Genomic DNA, 20,935 nt, shown 5'->3' on the forward strand with positions numbered 1-20,935 from the left:
CGTCACTACGGAGCAGCGAAGGGGACAAATGGCGTCGCCCGCAACTCAGCCCCGCCCCACATAGGGCGCACTATTGGTCCTTGTACTGTCCAAGACCCACCTCGATCCTTTAGTCCCGCCTGCGAAGCCGAGAATTGGCCGTCATATCTCCGCCCCCCACGCTCATTGGTCAGATTGGCTGCGGGTGACAGTGAGTGACAGGCGCCGGGCCTAGAGCTCTGGGTCCGGACGAGCCCAGCGGAGCCGACCGAGCCCCTGGAATCACTCGGGTCACGGTTCCTGAAGTGAAACGCGAGATCGGTTACTGGAATCTCGGGGCCCGGGTTGGGCCTGACCGAGGGTGCCTGCGGAGCCCTAAGTGAGCTCATAGCGGGTAACGGGGGGAAGGGGCTCCGCGGGCGGGGCGGAGGCGCGCAGCCGGAATGTTTTGATGGCGGGGGCGCGCGGACGGGGGCGCGCGCGGGCGGCGGGGCCGCGCGCGAGGTTGTCCGCTGTTGGGAGCCGAGCCCTTGGCCTGGCGCCGGGCGACCCTGGGGCGCACTGGGCTCGGGTCTTGGCGGCTGGGTGTGGGGAGGCAACCCAGCCCACGGGGGCGATCTGCTGTCGGACTGGCTCGATTCTTCCAACATCCGCAGGAACCTCTGAGCCCAGGCCCGGCCAGCCGGGGCTCCATGACCCTGGGTCCACACTGACCTGGTCAGTGGTGAGTTCCCTGAGGGCTTGGTCAGCTCCTTCTGACCCAGGGCTCTCACTAACCCAGGGAATCCCACTGGGGCCAGGCTGGGCCGTGTTCCAGGGCCCCAGGGTCTGCACCGACTGGGTGAGTGCCATCTAAACATGCCTGGCTCCAGGGACCTAGGGAACCCACACTTTGCCCAGGATCTGTGTCTACAGTGACCCAGTCAGGATTTCCCCTCCAGGAACTATGCCTGTCTGCTGGACCTTTGCTGCTAGGGAACCAGGGGAAGGGGGTGATCAGAAAGGTCTTGTTCAGAAAGACCCTGTTCTTGGGTTTTGGATTTGGGGCTTTGAGGACCCTGAGAGGCCTATAGAATATTCTGAGCCCGAGGTGGGGCGATGGAAAAACAGTCCGGAGGGGCTGCCTGACCTCAGGTCTGTACTGATCCAGTCTTTACAGGTTCAACAAGCCACTTCTTGGGATGAGTTGGATGAGTGGCCCTGTATAGTACAACCAGAGGAAGGGCACATAGCCGTAGTGCCTCTTCCCCACTGCAGCCTCCCTGCCCCATGCTTGGCCTCCTCTTAGTTGAGGGTGGGTGGGCAGGGGGGTTGGGTTTCTTTCTGTCCCCAATCCCCACTCTCTGGGGCCTGACACCTTCTCCTCCAGCAGCTGCAGAGCCAGGGCATCAAGGGCTGGAGTGGAGCAGATGCTGTCCATGGAGCTGGTAGGGCCATGTGCTTATCTCAACCTTTGTTTACAAAATGCTTCCAAACTTCTAGTCTCTTGGGAGACCCGGGTTTCTCCTGGAGGGCAGAGGGAAGTCCCCTTATCTCCACTGAATAGAAGATGAAACAGCCCCTGCCCTCCAGCAAAGGGGCAGAGCCTGGCTTCAGACCGGCAAGACCTCAGTAGACACTCAGTAGAGGCTCTGGGAATGACTGACCTCCCAGGCCCTGAGCTTGCTGCTCTCCTTTGGTAGCAACTCCACTGCCTTTGAGCCAAGAAGACTGGTAGTGGAGACCAAGCCCAAGGATTCTTTCTCACTCTTTCTGGCCTACTAGGCAGGACAGGAGACAAGCAGCACCAAAGTCTGAACCTGGATCTCTTTTCATTACCGGCAGGTGGACAAAGTGGACAGGGGGCGGTGGTGATGGCGCAGTTTGACACCGAATACCAGCGCCTTGAGGCCTCCTACAGTGATTCACCCCCTGGGGAGGAGGACCTATTGGTGCACGTCCCTGAGGGGAGTAAATGTGAGTGCTTGGACACAACAAGGGCGCCAGGGCAGGGGGAGAGAGTTGGTGGAGGAACACGGAGGGAACAAGGGGCTCATGTTCCTTCGGGGCTCTGACATCTCTGCTCCTATGCCCACAGCACCTTGGCACCACATCGAAAACCTTGACCTCTTCTTCTCTCGAATATCCTTTGTGTCTCTGTGTTGGAGCTCTGGGAACTTTATCCCCTCCCTAAGCCAGGCCCCTCTTGGGCAGTTGGGGTGGGTCTGATTCTAGTCTCTGGAAGGGAGGTGGAAGTTTTCTTAACACTGAAAGAGGCTGAGGAAATAACGATTGTTATAGATAATGATACCCCAGGTTTACCAAGAACTACGTGCCTTTCACTTTGTGGTGTCAGTTTATAAGGAACCTCTTTAAAGGTGATCTTTCTTTTTGATGGGACGCTAATAACTATAATAATATCTTTTGACTTATTCTGTGTCAGCTCTGTGTTAAATACTTTATGCATATTGTTTCATATCTAATAATTCTATGAGACAGGTGCTATAAGACAGGTGCTATTATCTATGGGACAGGTACCACTGCAGACAAAAGTTTAGAGAGGGTAAGTAATTTTGGCCAAAGTCACACAGCTTGAAAGTCATGGAGCCAGGAGTTAAGTTCAGGTATGTGACACCAAAGTCTGTGCTCTTAACTGCTGTCTCTATCAACCACATTTTTCTTGACAATTCTACGTTTATAATCTACACCAGAAGAATGGCTTCACTTGCATGCTCATCGGGGAGATCTTTGAGCTCATGTAAGTCTAAGAAGGGATGGTGATGTGGTGAAGGACTACATGTCAGTCTTTCCTTGAGCTCAGCCCTGGCCATTCCTGCCAAGGCGGTTCAGTCCTAGGCTCAAAACTCTGCAGACTCTCAGAATTCAGGGACTGGGTGTGGCACCAAAATTTCCAATCTCATTTTTTTTTTTTAATCTCCCCTATAAGGAATGCTTTCCAAGTCCTATCTCTTCCATGAAGAGAACTCAGACTTGATCATTTCATTAGAGCTCCAATGGAATGGGCATAGTTCAGTCTGGAGGTCTTAGAGATGGCTTTAGAAGGCAAAGAGCTTTCTAAAAGGGAGGAGCCATATGGTTTTGCCAAAGGGAATGGGATTGGGAAACCTTCCTTCAATAAGAAAAGACTGTAAACCCCCTAAGGGCTTCTAAATACTATCTCAAAAGGAAATCAGGGATTGGGAAGAAGAAACCACAATCAGAAGATCTTTGAGAGTCTAGTAAGTGGTGGCAGAGATTACTACTGGTGAGAAAAGCTGGCTGATTGTGTGATGCCCTGAGGCTAAAAGGAAAAAGTAGTAGCTGGTTTGGGTCTTAGAAGGTCCCTGGGGCTGGGCAGTAAGGAGAGCCCCCTGGGAGTTCTCCAGCGCCTGCGCCTGCGTGTCCCTAGAGGCTGTAGTCTATAATCTCCTTCTGCTGCTTCCAGACTCTTCTCTTTCCCCACACTGTTTCACTGGTGCTTTTCTGACTCCTGGACTGTGGCCCCTCTTCCCAACTCCCCAGGCAGTTCCTCTTTGTGGTTGCCTTCACCACCTTCCTGGTTAGCTGTGTGGATTATGACATCCTATTTGCCAACAAGATGGTGAACCATAGTCTTCACCCTACCGAGCCTGTCAAGGTCACTCTGCCAGATGCCTTTTTGCCTGCCCAGGTCTGTAGTGCAAGGTAAGGGCTGCAGAGTTCTGCTAACAGGTGGGGAATGGAATGGAATGTGAGGTAGTCACACATCCCCTAGAACACAGACTCGGCCTCGCCACATCCTTCAGGATAGCATCGTGTCTCCCAAGACTCCGCAAGGGCCACCCCTCCTTCCTTCCTTTTTCCTCCCCACTAGGATTCAGGAAAATGGCTCCCTTATCACCATCCTGGTCATCGCTGCTGTATTCTGGATCCATCGGCTTATCAAGTTCATCTATAACATTTGCTGCTACTGGGAGATCCACTCCTTCTACCTGCATGCTCTGCGTATCCCCATGGTGAGACTGGGAAGTTGAGCGGTTAGCACCACAGCCCAAGATGCCTTCTGTGGCTAGGGAAGCGTGGGGTGTATTCCTGGGCCTCGGGCATCCTCATCCGTCACTGGTAGGTCAGGGAGTGTCTGCTTAAAGGCTCCGCGCGGCTAAGCACAGGACCTCACAGCTAATGCGGGGAAGGAGTCGGGGCAAAAGCCCACCTTCCCTGCCTTGTCTCTCTCCCACCCGACAGTCTGCCCTTCCATACTGCACATGGCAGGAAGTGCAGGCCCGAATCGTGCAGACCCAGAAAGAGCACCAGATCTGCATCCACAAGCGTGAGCTGACCGAGCTGGACATCTACCACCGCATCCTCCGTTTCCAGAACTACATGGTCGCGCTGGTTAACAAATCCCTCCTGCCTCTGCGCTTCCGCCTGCCCGGCCTGGGGGAGGCCGTCTTCTTCACCCGTGGCCTCAAGTACAACTTCGAGCTGATCCTCTTCTGGGGACCCGGCTCTCTGTTTCTCAATGAATGGAGCCTCAAGGCTGAGTACAAACGTGGGGGGCAACGGCTAGAGCTGGCCCAGCGCCTCAGCAACCGCATCCTGTGGATCGGCATCGCCAACTTCCTGCTGTGCCCCCTTATCCTCATCTGGCAGATCCTGTACGCCTTCTTCAGCTACGCCGAGGTGCTGAAGCGGGAGCCCGGGGCCCTGGGAGCACGTTGCTGGTCACTCTACGGCCGCTGCTACCTCCGCCACTTCAACGAGTTGGAGCACGAGCTGCAGTCCCGCCTCAACCGAGGCTACAAGCCCGCCTCCAAGTACATGAATTGCTTCTTGTCACCTCTGCTGACGCTGCTGGCCAAGAACGGCGCCTTCTTCGCTGGCTCCATCCTGGCCGTGCTTATTGCCCTCACCATCTACGACGAAGATGTGCTGGCTGTGGAACACGTCCTCACCACCGTCACACTCCTGGGGGTCACCGTGACCGTGTGCAGGTGGGCCAGGGGCAGCAGGCGGGAGCAAGCAGGCTAGCGTTCCTGGGAAAGGCTTGCCTCTCACGGGGACCCTGATGCCCCTAGGTCCTTTATTCCGGACCAGCACATGGTGTTCTGCCCTGAGCAGCTGCTCCGCGTGATCCTCGCTCACATCCACTACATGCCTGACCACTGGCAGGGTAATGCCCACCGCTCGCAGACCCGGGACGAGTTTGCCCAGCTCTTCCAGTACAAGGCAGTGAGTGGAGTTGGAGTTAGGGCCTGCTAGAGACTGGCTAATAGCTCGGTGGTAAGGGCTGGGATCCCTCCTCCTCTCTTATGATCTGGGTCCCCTCCCTTTTAGGTGTTCATCTTGGAGGAATTACTGAGCCCCATTGTCACACCCCTGATCCTCATCTTCTGCCTGCGTCCACGGGCCCTGGAGATTATAGACTTCTTCCGCAATTTCACCGTAGAGGTCGTTGGTGTTGGAGATACCTGCTCCTTTGCTCAGATGGATGTTCGCCAGCATGGGCATCCCCAGGTACCGGGAGAGGACGGGCAGGTGGCCAGAGGCAATGCCGGCATTGTCTTTGGGCAAACTGAGCCAACGAATCACCACAAAAAGGCAGCCCTGCCTCTGGGCAGCCACGTGCCAGGGTGCACACTGCTTGGTAAACCGGAGCTAGGGCTGGATTTTAGTCTTAAACTTGCACTTTTGGCCACGTTCCCTTGAGAAAGGCACAAACCGAGCAACTAGTCCAGCACGTGACTACTCCTGGGGTGGGGCACCGGGGCCCCTGGACAAGATACAGCAGCGCGTTGTGGTCCGTCCTCCAGGGGCACAGCCTCCCCTCTAGCAGGAAAGGTACAAAAAGGGTTCCCGTCAGAGGACAGTCCTGCTCACTGTAGCCTCCCTTGTGCAGTGGCTGTCCGGTGGGCAGACAGAGGCCTCAGTGTACCAGCAAGCTGAGGATGGGAAGACAGAGTTGTCCCTCATGCACTTTGCCATCACCAACCCTGGCTGGCAGCCACCACGTGAGAGCACGGCCTTCCTCGGCTTCCTCAAAGAGCAGGTTCAGCGGGACGGAGCAGCGGCTGGCCTTGCCCAAGGGGGTCTGCTCCCTGAAAATGCTCTCTTTACGTCCATCCAGTCCTTACAATCTGAGTCTGAGGTGTGTTCCTGGGGCCTGGGCGGTGACGGGCAGCGTGTGCTCCAGGTGCTGGGAGTTGAGGACTGGACGTGGGGTGGAAGGGCCTACCTACCCTATCGGTTTCCTTCTGTCTGTTACGTCTATTCCACTGAGTCCTGACACCCAGGATACTGGGGGACCCCGCAGCCTCCCTCCTGCCCTGGGAAGTCTACCCACCCGTTTTCTTTCACAGCCACTGAGCCTTATTGCAAATGTGGTAGCCGGCTCCTCCTGCCGGGGCCCCCCACTGCCCAGAGACCTTCAAGGCTCCAGGCACAGGGCTGAGGTCGCCTCTGCCCTGCGCTCCTTCTCCCCTCTGCACCCGGGTCAGGTCCCCACGGGCCGAGCCGCCAGCACCATGACAGGCTCTGGGTGAGTAGAGGTGGGCCGCGATGGGAGGACTTGGGAATAGACCCCAGCAACTTCTGTGGGTCAGAAATGTTGACGGCTGCTGTCTGTCTGTGCTGGGAGGGACAGGGTGGATGCCAGGACAGCCAGCTCCGGGAGCAGCGTGTGGGAAGGACAGCTGCAGAGCCTGGTGCTGTCGGAATACGCGTCCACCGAGATGAGCCTGCATGCCCTCTATATGCACCAGGTGAGTGGGCAGGAAGGGGCCGAGCCACGGGATCCAGGTGGCCGCTGAAAAAGAGAGGGTTTGGGGTGTGGAAAAGCAAGACCTGGGCTCAGAACCCTTCTCTGCCTTTTACCCACTCTGTAATCTCCATTCCCGCATATACCCTTTTACTATCCTTTTTAGCCAAGCTTACTTTCATCCAGCGCCTTTACCCGTTTGTTTCCCTTGCCAAGAATCCACTTCCCTGAGATATGCGTATGGTTCCCCCGTTGTCTTTATTCACATATCTGTTCTTACCTCCTCTGTGAGACCATCTCTGGCCACCCTGACTAAAAGCCTCCCTTGGCCACCCTCCTAAATCTTCCTGCTCTGTTTTTCTCCATAGCTTCTATCTGACATATTGTATTTTTCCCCCCTCTTTATTTTATTGTCTATAACCCCCCCCCATCCCCCAGTATATAAGCCATACAGGGCTGGGATTTTTGTCTATTTTGTTCACCGCTGTAGTCCCAGCACCTAAAAAAGTGCCTGGCACTTAGATGCGCAACCAATCTGTTCTTGACTTACATGACTACACAAAGCGAGGATCATTACAGCTCTTACATTACACACAGATTTGTTCCAGGGACCTGCAGAGAATTTAACCTGTAAGATGTCATATGTGTGTTAACATGATGGTTACTCTGGGTTAGTGATTCTGGGTGAGGTGGTAAAAATGGGAACTGGGGGATACCATGGTGGGGGGCAGCTGTTTCAGACATCCTGTCCCCAACTAATGAGCCCCCCCACTTTTCAGCTCCACAAGCAGCAGGCCCAGGCCGAACCTGAGCGGCACGTGTGGCACCGCCGGGAGAGCGATGAGAGTGGGGAGAGTGCCCCTGAAGAGGGGGGAGAGGGCTCCCGGGCCCCCCAGCCTATCCCCCGCTCTGCCAGCTATCCCTGTGCTACACCCCGGCCTGGAGCACCTGAGACCACCGCCCTGCAGGGGGGCTTCCAGAGGCGTTACGGGGGCATCACAGGTATCCAATGGCGGTTAGGGAGGACACAGAGCCTTGGGGGAAGGGTGGCTCTTTCCGAAGCCTCTTGGGGAGGAAAGAGGTCAGAGCAATCAGGCCCAAAGAGACTAACCCTCATCTCCACCCCGCATAGAACCTTTCTCCACATTTCTGTTTGGGTTAATTCTAAGGGTATGTTTACTTTTGTCTCTAGATCCTGGCACAGTACCCCGGGCTCCCTCTCACTTCTCTCGGCTGCCCCTTGGAGGGTGGGCTGAAGATGGACAGTCAGCATCAAGGCACCCAGAGCCTGTGCCCGAGGAGGGCTCGGAGGACGAGCTTCCCCCACAGGTGCACAAGGTAAGGGCTCCAGGACCCGAGAACAACTACCAGAAGTAGTAACTTCCAGGCTGAGGTCCAAGTCCCATGTGAGAGAAGGCAGCCCTCTCGTACAGAGATGCTGCTTCTCCCCTCCAACATACACTCCCGTTTTCTTCCCTCACCTACTCTGAAATCAATTTCTGAAGGAATCAAGCTTTCCTTTTCCTTTATCTCCAGGCTTTATTTGGGTCAGCAGCTAGCTAAAGACTATATCCATTACTAACCCTTTTCTCTCCACAGGTGTAGGCAAGGCTGAGGAAGGTCCCTATGTCCCAGGATGGAGGCCACTGTTGCCCTTCCATCCCATCCTCCCGCCATGGAGGGCTTCTCTGAGTGTCGCCCAGCTCCACGTGTGTGGTGTTTGTGTGTCCGTGCCCGGCCAAGGGAGGTGCCAACGCTGGGCTTGCCACAGCCCCAGGAGAGAAACTGGGGGCCTAGGAACCAAGGCACACAGGACTCTAGCCTCATTCCCAGGACCCCCCCCCCCCCCCTTGGCTCAGAGTGTGGTGCTAGAAACTGGTCCCCAGCCCAGCCCCAGTACTGCCACCTTCGCACCTGCCCCTGCAAGTCTCCAGAGGACTGCCCATCACAGAAGCTGCCAAGCAGGGAGCACCTGTGCCAACTGTGGAGTGGGGAGGTTGGGTCTGGACCCTCAACGTCTGCAGCCTCCCTCCCTCCACCCTGAACAGATGAGCAGCTCAGGCTGTGGCCCTTACCTCACTCCCACTTCTCTCCCAGTGCTGCAGCCTGCTCACTTCTCTCCTGCTTCCCGCACATTACTGGCGTGTATGCCGCTTGCTCCCGTTCTGTTCGCTTGCTCCCGTTCAGTTCAGCTTTTGCTTTGCACTGGTGTGGAGGCCCTAGCTCCCAGCTATCTTTTGACACTAAGAAGGAAGGTTTCTAAATTGCAGGAGCAGGATAGAAATTATTTGCTGCCCTCTCCCACTTTTAGGATGGGCCCCTGGGAGACTGAGGCCATCCTGGCCCCCATTGCTGCTTATTGTACCCCTTACCGCCTGCACTTGGGACGGACTGGGCTGGAGTGTGCCCTTGGCTGTCTACCTCCCAGCAAGAGAGCTCTGGCCTGTCTCCCGCTGACCCCTAGAGGGGGATGGAGGCGCGACAGGAGGCCTTCGCCCTAGGCTTTGAGCTGCCGCGTTGCATGCTGGGATTCAGCTCCTACTCTCCGCCCCGCGCCTCGCCCAGGTCTGGTCCGCTGCGGGTGTGGTGAACCGCGCTGCCTGAGCTCGCAGCGGAAGGAGTAGGAACTGTGTACAGCTTGATAACCCTTAATAAAAAAAAAAAAGGGACTTTGACCAGGTCTTGGCCTGTTTTCTCGCGCGGCTAGGATTCTGAGAACGAGTGGGTTGCGTCTGATTCCCCAGGTGGCTGGGGCCCTATAGGAAAGTGGGCCTATGCCGTCACTCAGCTAAACCGAGCCAGCGTGCTAGCAAAAGGTCCATTTCCTAGCCATGGTTCCGTGGAGGTCAAGGTCTCCCGCTGTACCTGCGGTCAGATTTCGCGCCCTGCGCACGTGACCAGCCCGACTCCGCCCCTGTATTTTGCCTTTCCCGCGTGCACCTTAACTCCCGGCCCCTTCAGGGAGCTTGGCCAATGGGGACCCTAGGTAGGGGCTGAGGCCGCCCCCCGGTGGGCAGGGCTGCTGCGCCAGAGCCGCTCCAGTCAGATGCTCAACATTCCTTTGGGCCCGGACTTGGCAGGAGGGTCCTGCCTGGGCTGCGAGCGAGGGGCGGACGGACTGCCGAAGACGGCGTACGTGCCCTGCGTGAGTGCGTGTCGGCCGCGCGTGCGCGAAGAGAGTGGGTAGTGTGGCCGGACCCACGTGTGTCCCTGCCCGAGAGGCCCGCGGCTTGGCGCCCCTTGTCTCCATGACCCGAGACACCCTGGCATTCGCGTCCCGCCCTGAGCAGCCGGTCCCGTTCTCCCTTCCCGCAGTCCCCGCAGCCTCGGCCGGCGGCCACGCATTACCATGGTGACTGTGGGCAATTACTGCGAGGCCGAAGGGCCCGTGGGTCCGGCCTGGGAGAAGGGTGGCCTTAGTCCCTGCTTCTTCTTCACGGTTGTGCCCTCGATACTGATGGCCCTGGGGGCTCTGGCCTTGGTGCTAGCCCTTACCTGCAAGCGTCGGGAGTGGCCAGCTGGCTCCCGTGAGATGTCTTGGAGCGCCGGCCCCCTTGTCCTTCCTTATGGGCTGCAGCTACTTCTGGCTACACTCCAGGTGGCGCTGCCCCTAGCTACCCTGGTTGGCCGGGTGGGCACTACTGGGGGAGCCCCGCTGCCAGGCTACCTACTGCTGGCTTCCATATTTGGGACTCTGGCCAGCGCCTGTGGCCTGGGGCTGCTCGTGGTGGAACGCAATCAGGCCTGGCAAAGGCTAGCAATGGGCATCTGGATCGAGTTCAGGCACAGCTTGGGTCTCCTGCTCCTCTGGACTGTGGCGTTTGCAGCTGAGAACTTGGCCCTTGTGTCTTGGAACAGCCCACAGTGGTGGTGGGCAAGGGCAGACTTGAGCCAGAAGGTAAGGGACTTTGTGGGGAATGGAGAATCATGAGTGGCAAGGGCTGGGGAGAAAGACAGAATGTCTAGTCACACTGGCTCCACACTTTGGGATGCCTCTAAGAGAAAAAGGAGGAGGCCTGCTTGGCAGGTTGCTGATAGCCAGCTGGTGGGGTGTGTCTGTGCTGAGTCACTCTACATTTTTTTAAAGCCTGTTTGATGCTGGGCCCCTGAGCTGGGTGTGTGCCCTGCCCCATTCCCTAGCCCTGTTCTAAGTGGTAACAATGGCATTTTGGCCTTCCTTGATGCTCTCCCTACGCGTTTCATTCTAGGTCCAATTTAGCCTATGGGTGCTGCGGTATGTGGTCTCTGGAGGGCTTTTTATCCTGGGACTCTGGGCCCCTGGACTTCGTCCCCAGTCCTACGCCTTGAAGGTTAATGAAGAAGATCAAGATGTAGAGAGGTCCCAGGTACACCTGAATTTCTGAACCTTAGAGCCTGTCTTAATTTCATTGCCTGTCATCCTTTTTTGCCACCATAATAATTCTTTCTCAAATCTCAGTTTATGCCACAAGAGGCTTTCTGACCTCATCAGGAATCATTTGGGGTCTAAGATAACTGGAAGCTGCAGTCCCATACATTTTCCCTAGAGGGGTTTGGCTAGGGCACTTCCTTTTTTTTTTTTTTTTTTTTTTTTTTTTATTAATGTTGACTTATTTATTTTGAGAGAGTGTGTGTGCAAATGGGGAAGGAGCAGAGAGAGAGAGAGAGAGAGAGAGAGAGAGAGAGAATCCTAAGCAGGCTCCAGGCTCTGTGCTGTGAGTACAGAGCCCAATGTGGGGTTTGATCTTATGAACTGTGAGATCATGACCTGAGCCGAAATCAAGAATCTAGTCACTTAACCGACTGAGCCACTCAGGTGCCTCTAGGGCACTTCTCTCTGACTTCTGAGCTCTCCTCCCCTATGTGTTTTACATTCCTAGGTTCAGTCAACAGAGGAAGCACCAGGCTCTACCTGGCGAGACCTTGGCAGGAAGCTCCGCCTACTGAGTGGCTACCTGTGGCCTCGAGGGAGTCCAGCTCTGCAGCTTGTTGTGCTCATCTGCCTGGGACTCATGGGATTGGAACGGGGGCTGAACGTATTGGTCCCCATCTTCTACAGGAACATAGGTGAGGGGGGAAGGAGTGCCAGCTCAGCTCTTTCTGGTCCTTTATTCGGCCTGGTGAGGGGTGGGGGCCCAAACCTAGGAAGGTGGGACAGTGTTAGGAGCTGGATAATCAGAAAGAGGCTGTGGCTGGTGCCCGGATCGGTTTCTTCTGAAGAGTGTCCTGGGGGCCATAAGTGGCCTCTGACTTATTTTCTCCACCATAGTGAACTTGTTGACTGAGAAGGCGCCTTGGAGTTCCCTGGCCTGGACTGTTATCACCTATGTCTTCCTCAAGTTCCTCCAGGGCGGTGGCACTGGCAGCACAGGTATGAGGGATTCTGCTATCCCCCTGGCTGGTATTGGTCCCTCCCTGCCTTCCTCCCCCAAGCATCCCTCCCCTGGCCCCTTGGGGTTCTCAGACTTTTCATGTCTGGGTACTGGGCCGATGTCATTTGGCCCCTAAGCTCTACTGAGGCCTCCCCTGGCTCCCCCCAGGCTTTGTGAGCAACTTGCGCACGTTCCTGTGGATCCGGGTACAGCAGTTCACATCGCGGCAGGTGCAGCTGCACCTCTTCTCCCACCTGCATGAGCTCTCGCTGCGCTGGCACCTGGGGCGCCGAACGGGGGAAGTGCTGCGGATTGTAGACCGGGGCACGTCCAGCGTCACAGGGCTGCTCAGGTGCCAGGCCAGTGGAAATGGAGTGTGGGAGGGTGGGGCTGGAGACACAGGAATGAAGGGGCTGTCCAGAGAAAGCACCCAGCTTCAGCTGCCTCTCCATCCTTTTTTTTTTTTTTTAACTTCAAGATTAGCATGCACCTGCTCTCATAATAAGACAAATAAAATGGAGCAAATATCTTATGTGATATCTTATAAATTTTACTTCTCCAAAGGTTCCCACTCCATCTGGTATGTTGAGTTCTGCTTTTTACGTGTTCACATGTATACGTGGAGACTCACAGCACTAATATGATATTGGGGAGGGTTCTCATAAAACAAGCAGTATCATGGCATAGGTGTCATTCTTAGAGTTGCTTTATTAATAAGACATTAGGGAGATATATTCTTACTATGCATGAAGCTCCCTCTCATTCATTCTAATTGACACGGCATTCTGTGCTTGGGGCAGGTACAGTTTACTTAGCCACCCACCTCTTGAGGGTTAGTTAGCTTGATTCTGGTCTGTTGCTATTGAAAAACAAAACACTAGGGTGCCTGGGTGGCTCGGTTGGTTGAGCATCTGACGTTGCTCGGGTCATGATAACTTGGTTCGCGAGTTTGAGCCCCACGTCAGGCTTTGCACGGATAGTGCGAAGCCTGCTTTGAATTCTCTGTCTCCCTCTCCTCTGCCCCATCCCAACTCATGCACAAATGTGCGCGCGTGCACTCTCTCTCTCTCTCTCTCTCTGTCTCGAAGATAAATAAACGTTTAAAAGAAAAAGAAAACACCACGCTGAAATTCCTGGAGGCAGAGTTGCTGGCTCTAAGCCCCTAAACCTTTCTTTGTCGCTTGACTTGCCCTCCTAGCTACCTGGTATTCAACGTCCTCCCCACCCTGGCTGACATCACCATTGGCATCATCTACTTCAGCATGTTCTTCAACGCCTGGTTTGGCCTCATTGTGTTCCTGTGCATGAGTCTTTACCTCAGTGAGTGCTGCTTGGTGAAGGCGTCTCCCGGAACTATGCCAGGGACTCCCTTGGGCATGAGTCCCGCCCCCACTCAGGTGGCCCACCACGGGAGGTTGTAGATTAGTGGACTTGAATAAGCTCCTGCTGCTCCCCAACATGATGGGTTGGCCTCCTCCTCTGCCAGGGGAACCTCAGCTCAGCCTGGATGGAGGGCCAGGGAAGGGCATCCTGGTCACATTAGGGGCCTGCTGTGGGTACAGGGCAAGGAGAAACCTCATTTGTGTAACCAGATGCAGCTTGGCTTCACTTGGCCACCAACGAAGCATTTTCACACGCAAGGCTTTGCACAGGCTGCAAAGGTGTCTCTGTCACAGCCCCTTCCCTCAGGGAGCTTAGTGCTCTTTCCCTTTGGGAATCTGGGTCCCTGGCCTGTAGTACAGGGTTCACGTGTATGTGGCAGATAGCAGACATCCTCTTGTGGTCTCTGGTTTGGGGTGATGTCTTGATCGCTTCTCCCTCCTCCTCCTGTCCCTCGCAGTCCTGACCATTGTGGTCACTGAGTGGAGAACAAAGTTTCGACGTGCTATGAACCTCCAGGAAAATGCCACCCGGGCACGAGCCGTGGACTCTTTACTAAACTTTGAGACGGTAATGAAGGCCTCGGTGGCAGTAGCGTGAGGCACAGTGGCTGGTGGAGCAGCGTGTCTGGGACCGGCAGGGCTGCTAGGAGCTGGGGGGGGGTGGGGTGCTGTTTAAAATGAGGAAGGGGGGATTGGGGACCTGGAGGAAATAATCCAGGTGTAAATGCTGCAGCCACGTCTTACAACCGTGGTTTGAATTCATCAGGTGAAGTATTATAACGCGGAAGGTTACGAAGTGGACCGCTACCGAGAGGCCATTATCAACTATCAGGTGAGGATGCTAGTTTGAGGCCTGCCGAGAGCAATGGCCTAGCCTCGCGGAATTGCCAGGGCCAAGAGGAGTACGGTTCTGGCTGAAAATTTGAGGTTGAAGATGCCTGGCCAGGTTTGGATTTGGTGAGAGTGTATATGTGACATCCTCCCCCACCCCGCTAACCCCTGCCCCGTATTATTGCCCCAGGATTTGGAGTGGAAGTCAAATGCTTCACTGGTTTTACTAAATCAGACCCAGAATCTGGTGATTGGACTTGGGCTCCTTGCTGGCTCCCTGCTTTGTGCATACTTTGTCAGTGAGCAGAAGCTACAGGTCAGAGAATTGTGCTGGGGACAGGGCAGAGGGCCTATGTCTGGGCTCCCAGGTTCCTGGGTGGGAAGCGGGAAGGTGACAGCCTGAAGGCCTTCTGTGACTCTGCACTTCTCTGTGGATCTTCACAAGGTTGGGGACTTTGTGCTGTTTGGCACCTACATCATCCAGCTGTACATGCCCCTCAACTGGTTTGGCACCTACTACAGGTAACTGATCTCCCACCCTCGCCTGTTGAGGATGCACAGTTCTTTCCCCAACTCCTCAGAGGAGCCCCAGCCAGCACTGTTTTTGCAGGATGATCCAGACAAACTTCATCGACATGGAGAACATGTTCGACCTGCTGAAAGAGAAGACAGAAGTGAGTGAAGCGGGGGGGGGGGGGGGGGGGGGGGGAGTGGGAGCCCACACGGTGCTCCTGGTGTCTGGAGAGTACCAGACCTGTAATGGCAACATGCCTGGGTCCCACTCTCCCAGGTGAAGGACCTTCCTGGAGCAGGGCCCCTGCGTTTCCAGAAGGGCCAGATAGAATTTGAGAATGTGCACTTCAGCTATACCAGTGGGTGAGCCCCCCTTTTGCCATCTCACAGCCCCCTTTCCCACTGTCCATATGCAATCTTGCCCCCATTCCCCACCCTCCCCATCCCCACCCCCACCCCATCCCTGCTTCTCAGCCCACCACTGCCTGGAAAGAGAGCCTGAGCAGGGGAGGGGCAGGGCCCGGTAGCAGCTCTGCTGATGGAAGGGGGCACTGGGAGTACAGCAGGCCTGCTGACCATGCCCACCCTTCCTTGCAGGCGAGAAACCCTGCAGGATGTGTCCTTCACTGTCATGCCTGGACAGACACTGGCCCTGGTGAGAGGAGACCCAGCCCCTTGGCCCAGACTCCTTGAGTTTCCCTATTGCAGTGCTCATGGAAATTTGTGACCCAGGCTGTGGAGTCAGAATCCTGTCACAGTGGGCCACAGGATTGAATGTAGCAGCCTCCACGGACATTGGTGGCTTCTTGGAGAGCAAGCCTTAAAAGCCAGTGGGCCTGAAAATATTTTCCGTCTGTTTCCAATGCAACAGGTGGGCCCATCTGGAGCAGGGAAGAGCACAGTATTGCGCCTGCTGTTCCGCTTCTATGACCTCAGCTCTGGCTGCATCCGAATAGATGGGCAGGACATTTCCCAGGTAAGGTTGCTCGGGAGGAGTTTGTGACTTAGGGGCCTGTGTGTGAAAGAATAGCGTTCTGTGAAGTGCTGGCCACTCTCCAGGGAGAGAAGGAGATGTCACCCCTGCAGAAAGCTGCAGCAAGAGACCTCAGCCTTCTTGGCATTCTGTGGCCTATCCAAGTAAAGTAGTCATGAGCGTAAAAAGCGTATTTTCTCTTTGTAGACAGGGAAACAGACTCGGGAAGGTCGAGTGATTTGCCCCCACAGCTAGAATTATTTGGGGGGCTGGTGACAGGGTTCCTGTACCTCATCCCATGTGCTTCCCTCCAGTCCATCCTATCTCCCGGGCCTGGGGCAGTCTCACAGGCTGAGGCATATGGTCTCTTGGCCCAGGTGACCCAGATCTCCCTCCGGTCTCACATTGGAGTCGTGCCCCAGGACACCGTCCTCTTCAATGACAGTCGCCAACAATATCCGCTATGGCTGCATCACAGCCGGGGACGAGGAGGTGGTGGCTGCTGCTCAGGCCGCGGGCATCCATGACACCATCCTGGCTTTCCCTGAAGGTGAACTTCCCTGCAGAGTCCGTGCCCTGCCTGATTGAGTCCTGCTGTCCCCACCCCCCCCCCCCCCCCCCCCCCCGACCTCTGTTCCATCCCTTCCTGCCCGTCTGGTCACAGAAACCAAGTTTATTATGTGTGACTAGAGGGAGGTGGGCGATATTCACAGGATACGAGACACAGGTGGGCGAGCGGGGACTGAAGCTGAGTGGTGGGGAGAAGCAGCGTGTGGCCATTGCTCGTACCATTCTCAAGGCTCCAGACATCATTCTGCTGGATGAGGTGAGAACCCTGGGCAGCCCAGTCTCCTCCTTCCTCCTTTGCCTGTGGCCAGGCCATTCCTGGTGGGCAGTTTTCCCTCACGGATAGATATCATGAATCCTGGCTTCATAAAAACACCTTACGGTTCTCAAGTGCAGACAGATTCTTTTTGATTCCCGAGGCCTCCCTCAGCTAGCAGCTGGCATCCTCCTTCCATGGGGATTTGGGGTGGCAGGGGCAGGTTTACACAGATCCTCTCTGTAGGCAACATCGGCGCTGGATACGTCTAATGAGAGGGCCATCCAGGCTTCTCTGGCCAAAGTCTGTGCCAACCGCACCACGATCGTAGTAGCACACAGGTACAGGACCGGGGCAGCAGGCAGCGGGGGGCCCACTCGTGTTGTGTGGTGCATAACCCAGTTCTGATTTCTCAGGCTCTCAACTGTGGTTGATGCCGACCAGATCCTCGTCTTCAAGGATGGCTGCATTGTGGAGAGAGGACGGTAAGGAACACAGCAGGATGAATGAGGCAGGGCCTCTGAATTGGGGGCCCCAGGAAAAGGTGAAATCCCAGGAGTTTCTGGAAGGGATCTCCCTTGCCAATCGCACTCATCTCTGTGGGCTGCTGGTGAGGACTCTTGGGGTTGAACTGATAGCTGGGACCTACACTTTCCACTTTGCCCCAGGCACGAGGCTCTGTTGTCCCGAGGTGGGGTGTATGCGGAGATGTGGCAGCTGCAGCAGCGGGGACAGGAAGAAGTCTCTGAAGACACCAAATCCCAGACTGAGACACAGTGACAAGAGTTGTGGCCACTTCCCTCCAAGAGGAAAACTCAGAAGGGAATGAGATGTATTCCTTTTCCCAGTATATTTCATGCTGGGGTTGGGGTATGGTGCTAGCTATAGTGAGAGCAAAGAACCTTTCAGAAAAGCACTTTTTGGGGAAATAAAAGTGTGGACTATGCCAGGATCCTTGTGACTTTGATGTGGGGTACTGCCGTGGGCCTCTACACTTAAGTCAGGGGAGCATTCTTGACAGGACCCCCCTGGTTTCGGTTGTAGAGGAGAAAGAAACACAGCACTTGGAGGTCTTATTGACTGCCAAGATCCTTTATTCTTTGCAGGCCCCTCCTTGTCCCCTCGGCATGAGGCAGCCCCAGTGTAAGGGGGATTACATGATGCAGGGAGCTGAACGGGGCCTGGCCGGCATCCCCCGAGGCCCAGCCGCCGGATGGTTCTAGCCGCTCTCTCCTATGCAGCTGGAGAGGCCAGCAGGGCCTTCTGTGGGCTGGGCTCCACAGCTGTTCCTCCTGACGCTCCCTGGAGGGGGCCTCCGTTTCTTCTCCTTCTCCTCAGTCTTCCAGGCTGCTCCCAGCCTCCTCTCCCTCTGTACCCTAGAGGTGTGAGGGCCACAGTCCTCCTCAGCCGAGCCTCCCTCCCCAAGCCCAAGGCCCTAGCACAGGCTGCAGTTGGACGGCTTCAAGGTGCGACTTTGCGCCTGGAGCAAGGAAGGGGGAAGGAAGGGAAGGAAGACAGGGTGCGACGTCAAGGAAATGAGGGACAGTCCTCACTTCAGAGCCCAGCGTGGGCTAGAGTCACACCAAAAGCAAAAGGATAACCACCATTCCACACTCTCTACCACTTGAAGAAAGCCCCCCAAACTCCCAACGCAGGACCTCAACTCCCCCCACCCAGTCCTCATACCTGCTGCCGTTGGTATTCTGCCTCACTTGCTGATAGTGCTTGTGCTAAAGCTAAGTCTTCTTCCTCCTGAGAACTGAGAGGGAGGAACAGCTTAAACTAGATGACAATAATATCTGAAACATGAATGTCTTATCTGTTAGGCATCACCGTGCTAAGCACTTCTGAGTATTATCTCAATCTCCACACAACCCTATAAGTAGGTAGGTATTAGTACTGTTCCATTTTAGAGGAAACTAAGAACTTTATAACCTTATAGGTTAAAAGAACTTGTCAGAGATCATATAGTTAATAAGCTTCATTTTGAGCCCAAGTGCCTAACCATCATCCTACATGGGGTTGGAGTGGTCCCACGTACCTCCCTCCAATCTGAGCTTTTGCCCGCATCCCATCGTCTTTCACCAGAGTAGGTACCTTGGGACCTGGGGTTTGGTCTCTGCCAGGGACAGTTCTAGGGCTCGTTGCAGAGCCTCATCCTCACTCTGTAAAAAGGAGAAAGACCAGTTGCCTTGGACTTTATTCTCCGTGTGGGTTTCCTTCTGTCCATCCAACCTCCACCCAACTCACCAAGCCATTCTGCAGAGCAATCACTGGAGGGGCTGTCCGGGATGGAGACTGGGTTGTGGCTCTATGGCAGACATTCAAGAGGCTGAGGTCAGAGATGCAAAGGGGAAAAAGGGAGAGGAGAAACAGGCAGGCCTACCTGCTGGGAGAGGTAGATGAAGGCAATGTCCGACTCGGGCTGGGGATGGTGCTTGTAGAAGAAGCTTGTGCTCTGGAGATGGCAGCAAGTCTGTAGAGAAGAGACACTCTTGGCATGCTTCCAAGGATAGCTTGCAGGCTCCTCCCAGGCCTTACCCAGGAAGTCAGGAGGGGAGTTCCTCCAAACAGTCTAGAAAAATAGGCACTTGAAAATGAAGCTAAAAGACTCCCCTAGCCAAAGGCAACAGGTTTGAAGCTCCCCAACTTGTAATGAAAGAGGCTGAGTAAGTTCCAAAAGGATGGGGAGATCCTAAAGGCACAAGTACTGGACTTGGTTGCAATTACCCTGCCCGGCTGGTTGGGTGACCCTCCCCAGAGCAATCATGGTCCAGTGGGTGACGGTGCTTGATGCAGAAGTTTCGGCCACAGCGTTCACAGGTCAGTTTCATCATTTCTCGCTGCCGGCAGCCAGAGCGTTCACACTTATTGGTGAAGATCTGAGGTGGAGTGGGAAGGTTTGCCTCTGCTGAGACTCTGACCCCCACTTCTCGAACCCCATCATAACAGCTGTTCCAGTTTGCAAGCATCCATGGTCCCAGCTAGGTCATGGCTAACCCCTCCAATGCTTACCTTACGTTTTTGCTGTGCTGGATCTGAGCGACAGTCTCGGTCAATATGCTCCCCCACAGCACGGTCAGGGGGCTCCCCTCTGGCCACAGGTACAGGCACATTACAGAGTGGGCATACAGGTACCTGGATATCCTAGAGTTAAGGAGCAGGGTTCAGTCTGTGGCCCGCTCCCAGTCCAACCAAATATCAGGTCCTGAAACAGCCTCCCTGAAAGAACCTGGATATGCCCCCTATAACGCACAAGGAAACAATGTTTGCACCGCTGAGCCTCAAAGCAATAAAGCAGAGGAAAAGAGAGGCAGAGGGATTCCGGAGATGCTGCATGCTTTCTCCACCCGCCCCCTCTCACCCTCAGACCGCCCCCTCACCTTTTGGTAAGCAGACCCACAGTGATGCTGGGCGTAGGCCACATGGTCTGCGCAGAAGATGCCCGAGCAGGCGTCGCACTTCAGCGGCAGAAAATCTGCAAGAAGTGGGTCGGATTGCAGGCCCAGCGGGACCTCGACGTCGTTCCCACTCACTCAAGCCTTCCACTCGGTAAGGAAAAACGGCCACCGGGTTTGCAGCAAACTATACCCGTTCCTAGGCTCCATCTCCTTAGCCACGCCCCCTTAGCCACCCACCCCAACTTCGATCCCCGCCCTCCTCTGACACTTCCAGCCCCGGAGCCCACCCTTCGCCCCACCTTCAGCTCCAAGCCCCGCGGGCCCGGCCCCGCCCCCCGCGCGCTCCGCCCCTCACCCAAGCGCTGACAGCTCGGCTCGGAACAGTGAGCCCCGAGGTCCGGAAACTCCATCGCCGGACCGGGCGGGGCCGGCTGGCCGAAGAAGCGGCGCTGATCGTGTCTAGGGCTCCCGCGCCGGGTCCAGGCCACGACCCCGCACTCTGGGGGGGCTCCCAGCTCCGCCCTTTCCTCTCCCCCGCCCAGCCCGAGTTACCGGAGCCTGAGCCCTTCCCGACCAGCGGGGTCCCACTCCTCCCTCGGCGCGCGCGGGCGCACTGACGTCATCGCGCAGGGCGGGCACGTCCCGCGCAGTCTCGGGGCGGCGGGAGGAACGCCCTTGCAGAGGAGAGCCCAGCCCTTCCCTGCTGGGTGAGGCGAGGGCGTGGCCGCGCGCGGCGCGCCGGCTTTGCTCCCAGAAGAGCGAAAGGACCGGCGAGGACGAGGGTAGATATCTTGGGGAAGGCGGGCTGGGGTAGCTTGGGGTCTTTTACAGTTGGGTCCCTTGCCCGCTTCTCGCTCTCACACTTTCCCCCTCGCCCTTTCGTCCGCTGCCACGGCTGCACTTCCTGTCCACGAGCTGAAGATTCCCATATTTCCTCGAAGTGCAGAATTTTCTCCGGATCTGTGGA

General features: G+C 55.9%; 3 protein-coding genes across 10 annotated transcripts; 2 read left to right on the forward strand and 1 right to left on the reverse strand.

Annotated features, from left to right (window-relative positions):
• Positions 1 to 193: 193 nt before the first annotated feature.
• Positions 194 to 9,369, forward strand: ATG9A (autophagy related 9A). 7 transcript variants are annotated; one of them, XM_019445878.2, is made up of 16 exons: positions 194 to 373; positions 1,349 to 1,406; positions 1,804 to 1,935; positions 2,057 to 2,100; positions 2,652 to 2,716; positions 3,481 to 3,642; positions 3,812 to 3,953; positions 4,183 to 4,931; positions 5,016 to 5,169; positions 5,275 to 5,454; positions 5,837 to 6,085; positions 6,297 to 6,475; positions 6,581 to 6,698; positions 7,474 to 7,696; positions 7,887 to 8,032; positions 8,294 to 9,369. In XM_019445878.2, the coding sequence occupies exons 3-16, from the start codon at positions 1,833 to 1,835 to the stop codon at positions 8,297 to 8,299; spliced, it is 2,520 nt and encodes an 839-aa protein (XP_019301423.1). In that variant the 5' UTR covers positions 194 to 373; positions 1,349 to 1,406; positions 1,804 to 1,832; the 3' UTR covers positions 8,300 to 9,369. The 7 variants fall into 7 exon arrangements, with proteins under 7 accessions (XP_019301423.1, XP_019301420.1, XP_019301421.1 ...); XM_019445875.2 differs by having other exon boundaries at positions 194 to 358; XM_019445876.2 differs by having other exon boundaries at positions 194 to 358; positions 1,352 to 1,406.
• Positions 9,370 to 9,651: 282 nt separating this feature from the next.
• ABCB6 (ATP binding cassette subfamily B member 6 (Langereis blood group)) lies at positions 9,652 to 17,519 on the forward strand. Its single transcript, XM_053904631.1, is given in 20 exon segments — positions 9,652 to 10,592; positions 10,903 to 11,040; positions 11,554 to 11,740; positions 11,943 to 12,044; positions 12,214 to 12,397; positions 13,244 to 13,365; positions 13,886 to 13,995; positions 14,194 to 14,259; positions 14,449 to 14,574; positions 14,704 to 14,780; positions 14,869 to 14,932; positions 15,049 to 15,134; positions 15,369 to 15,426; positions 15,643 to 15,747; positions 16,122 to 16,186; positions 16,188 to 16,294; positions 16,458 to 16,570; positions 16,814 to 16,908; positions 16,984 to 17,052; positions 17,236 to 17,519. Coding segments are annotated over 20 exon segments (2,535 nt in total). The 5' UTR covers positions 9,652 to 10,043; the 3' UTR covers positions 17,348 to 17,519.
• Positions 17,520 to 17,638: 119 nt separating this feature from the next.
• ZFAND2B (zinc finger AN1-type containing 2B) lies at positions 17,639 to 20,580 on the reverse strand. 2 transcript variants are annotated; one of them, XM_053904669.1, is made up of 9 exons: positions 20,324 to 20,580; positions 19,951 to 20,045; positions 19,583 to 19,714; positions 19,298 to 19,449; positions 18,954 to 19,043; positions 18,818 to 18,878; positions 18,665 to 18,732; positions 18,254 to 18,326; positions 17,639 to 17,943 (listed from the first exon to the last, which is right to left on the reverse strand). In XM_053904669.1, exons 1-9 carry the CDS (start codon positions 20,376 to 20,378, stop codon positions 17,902 to 17,904), a joined length of 768 nt encoding a protein of 255 aa, XP_053760644.1. In that variant the 5' UTR covers positions 20,379 to 20,580; the 3' UTR covers positions 17,639 to 17,901. The 2 variants fall into 2 exon arrangements, with proteins under 2 accessions (XP_053760644.1, XP_019301446.1); XM_019445901.2 differs by having other exon boundaries at positions 17,639 to 18,047.
• Positions 20,581 to 20,935: the final 355 nt, after the last annotated feature.

Source organism: Panthera pardus, unplaced genomic scaffold, assembly GCF_024362965.1.
Source record: "Panthera pardus isolate Hobbes unplaced genomic scaffold, ASM2436296v1 HiC_scaffold_10, whole genome shotgun sequence".
Taxonomy (NCBI): Eukaryota; Metazoa; Chordata; class Mammalia; order Carnivora; family Felidae; genus Panthera; species Panthera pardus.